The sequence below is a fragment of the Colobus angolensis genome, unplaced genomic scaffold (assembly GCF_000951035.1).
Source record: "Colobus angolensis palliatus isolate OR3802 unplaced genomic scaffold, Cang.pa_1.0 Scaffold25, whole genome shotgun sequence".
Lineage (NCBI taxonomy): Eukaryota > Metazoa > Chordata > Mammalia > Primates > Cercopithecidae > Colobus > Colobus angolensis.
This window is the reverse complement of record NW_012115710.1, coordinates 1,789,501-1,790,675: the sequence shown is the minus strand read 5'-3', so window position 1 is coordinate 1,790,675 and position 1,175 is coordinate 1,789,501. Positions and strand designations below refer to the sequence as shown.

At 45.1% G+C, this 1,175-nt stretch overlaps 1 protein-coding gene across 1 annotated transcript in view; it reads left to right on the top strand.

The window, feature by feature from the left end:
* Window positions 1-1,175, top strand: part of LOC105514835 (zinc finger protein 480-like) — a 64,451-nt gene that overhangs the window by 16,910 nt on the left and 46,366 nt on the right. Inside the window, exon 2 of the mRNA XM_011946492.1 lies at window positions 700-826. Within this exon, the coding sequence (XP_011801882.1) occupies window positions 700-826 (127 nt within the window). The remainder of the gene's footprint in view (window positions 1-699; window positions 827-1,175) is intronic.

The following is a 1,175-nucleotide window of genomic DNA, read 5'->3' as shown; positions in this document are numbered from 1 at the left end:
TTTTTTTTTTTTTGAAGCCACTGTGGACTTCGTCCTCTCCGAAGACACCACTTGCGTAGTAGTGGTGGTGGTATTGGTAGGTATTCAGATCAGGTAGATACTGAATATCACTTGGAGTGTCAAAAATAATATCTAATCCTTCTGTAGAGATAACCATGGGTTAATTTTTTATTTGTATGTCTTATATGTCCACAAAATGAAAAATCTATATTGATTTTTAAAATATAACTTAAAAATTTTATTACACTTGGAAAAGTGTAATAAAACACAACTCTCAGGCTGGGATGGTGGCTCACACCTGTAATCCCAGCACTTTGGGAGGCCCCGGCGGGTGGATCACCTGAGGTCAGGAGTTCAAGACCAGCCTGGCCAACATGGTGAAATTCTGTCTCTTCTGAAAATACAAAAATTAGCCGGTGTGATCGTGTGCACCTGTAGTCCCAGCTACTTGGGAGATTGAGGCACAAGAGTTGATTGAACCCAGGAAGTGGAGGTTGCAGTGAGCTGAGATCGCACCACTGCACTCTGAAAAAGAAAAAAACCACGTTTACAGACACATAACTACATCACAAATACCTTAATGTAGATTCGTCAGAACATTCTCTTCAATCGAGTGAATCTTTATAACTCCCTTCTCATTTTGAGTGAAGATAAATACCCTTTACATATCCTGTTGGTGAAATGTGTTTTTCATTTTAGGGACACTTGACATTCAGGGATGTGGCCATAGAATTTTCTCAGGCGGAGTGGAAATGCCTGGACCCTGCACAGAGGGCTTTATACAAGGACGTGATGTTGGAGAACTACAGGAACCTGGTATCCCTGGGTGAGGGTCGTGCCCCTGCAGAAGCCGGGATCTGCCCTTGGTTATTTCAGCATTTTCCCTTGTGTGCCTCCTGGGATCCCCTGCATTGTTTGACTGACATTAAGCAGGAGAATCACTTAAACCTGGGAGGCAGAGGTTGCGGTGAGCCGAGATCACGTCATAGCCAGTCTGGGCAACAAGAGCAAAACTCCGTCCCCCCCAAAAAAAAACAAAAAAAACCCCTTATTGACTCAGGCTGGGACCAATGGCTCACACCTGTAATCCCAGCACTTTGGGAGGCCAAGGCAGGAGGATCACCTGAGGTCAGGAGTTCGGGACCACCCTGGCCAACACGGTGAAACCCCGTCTC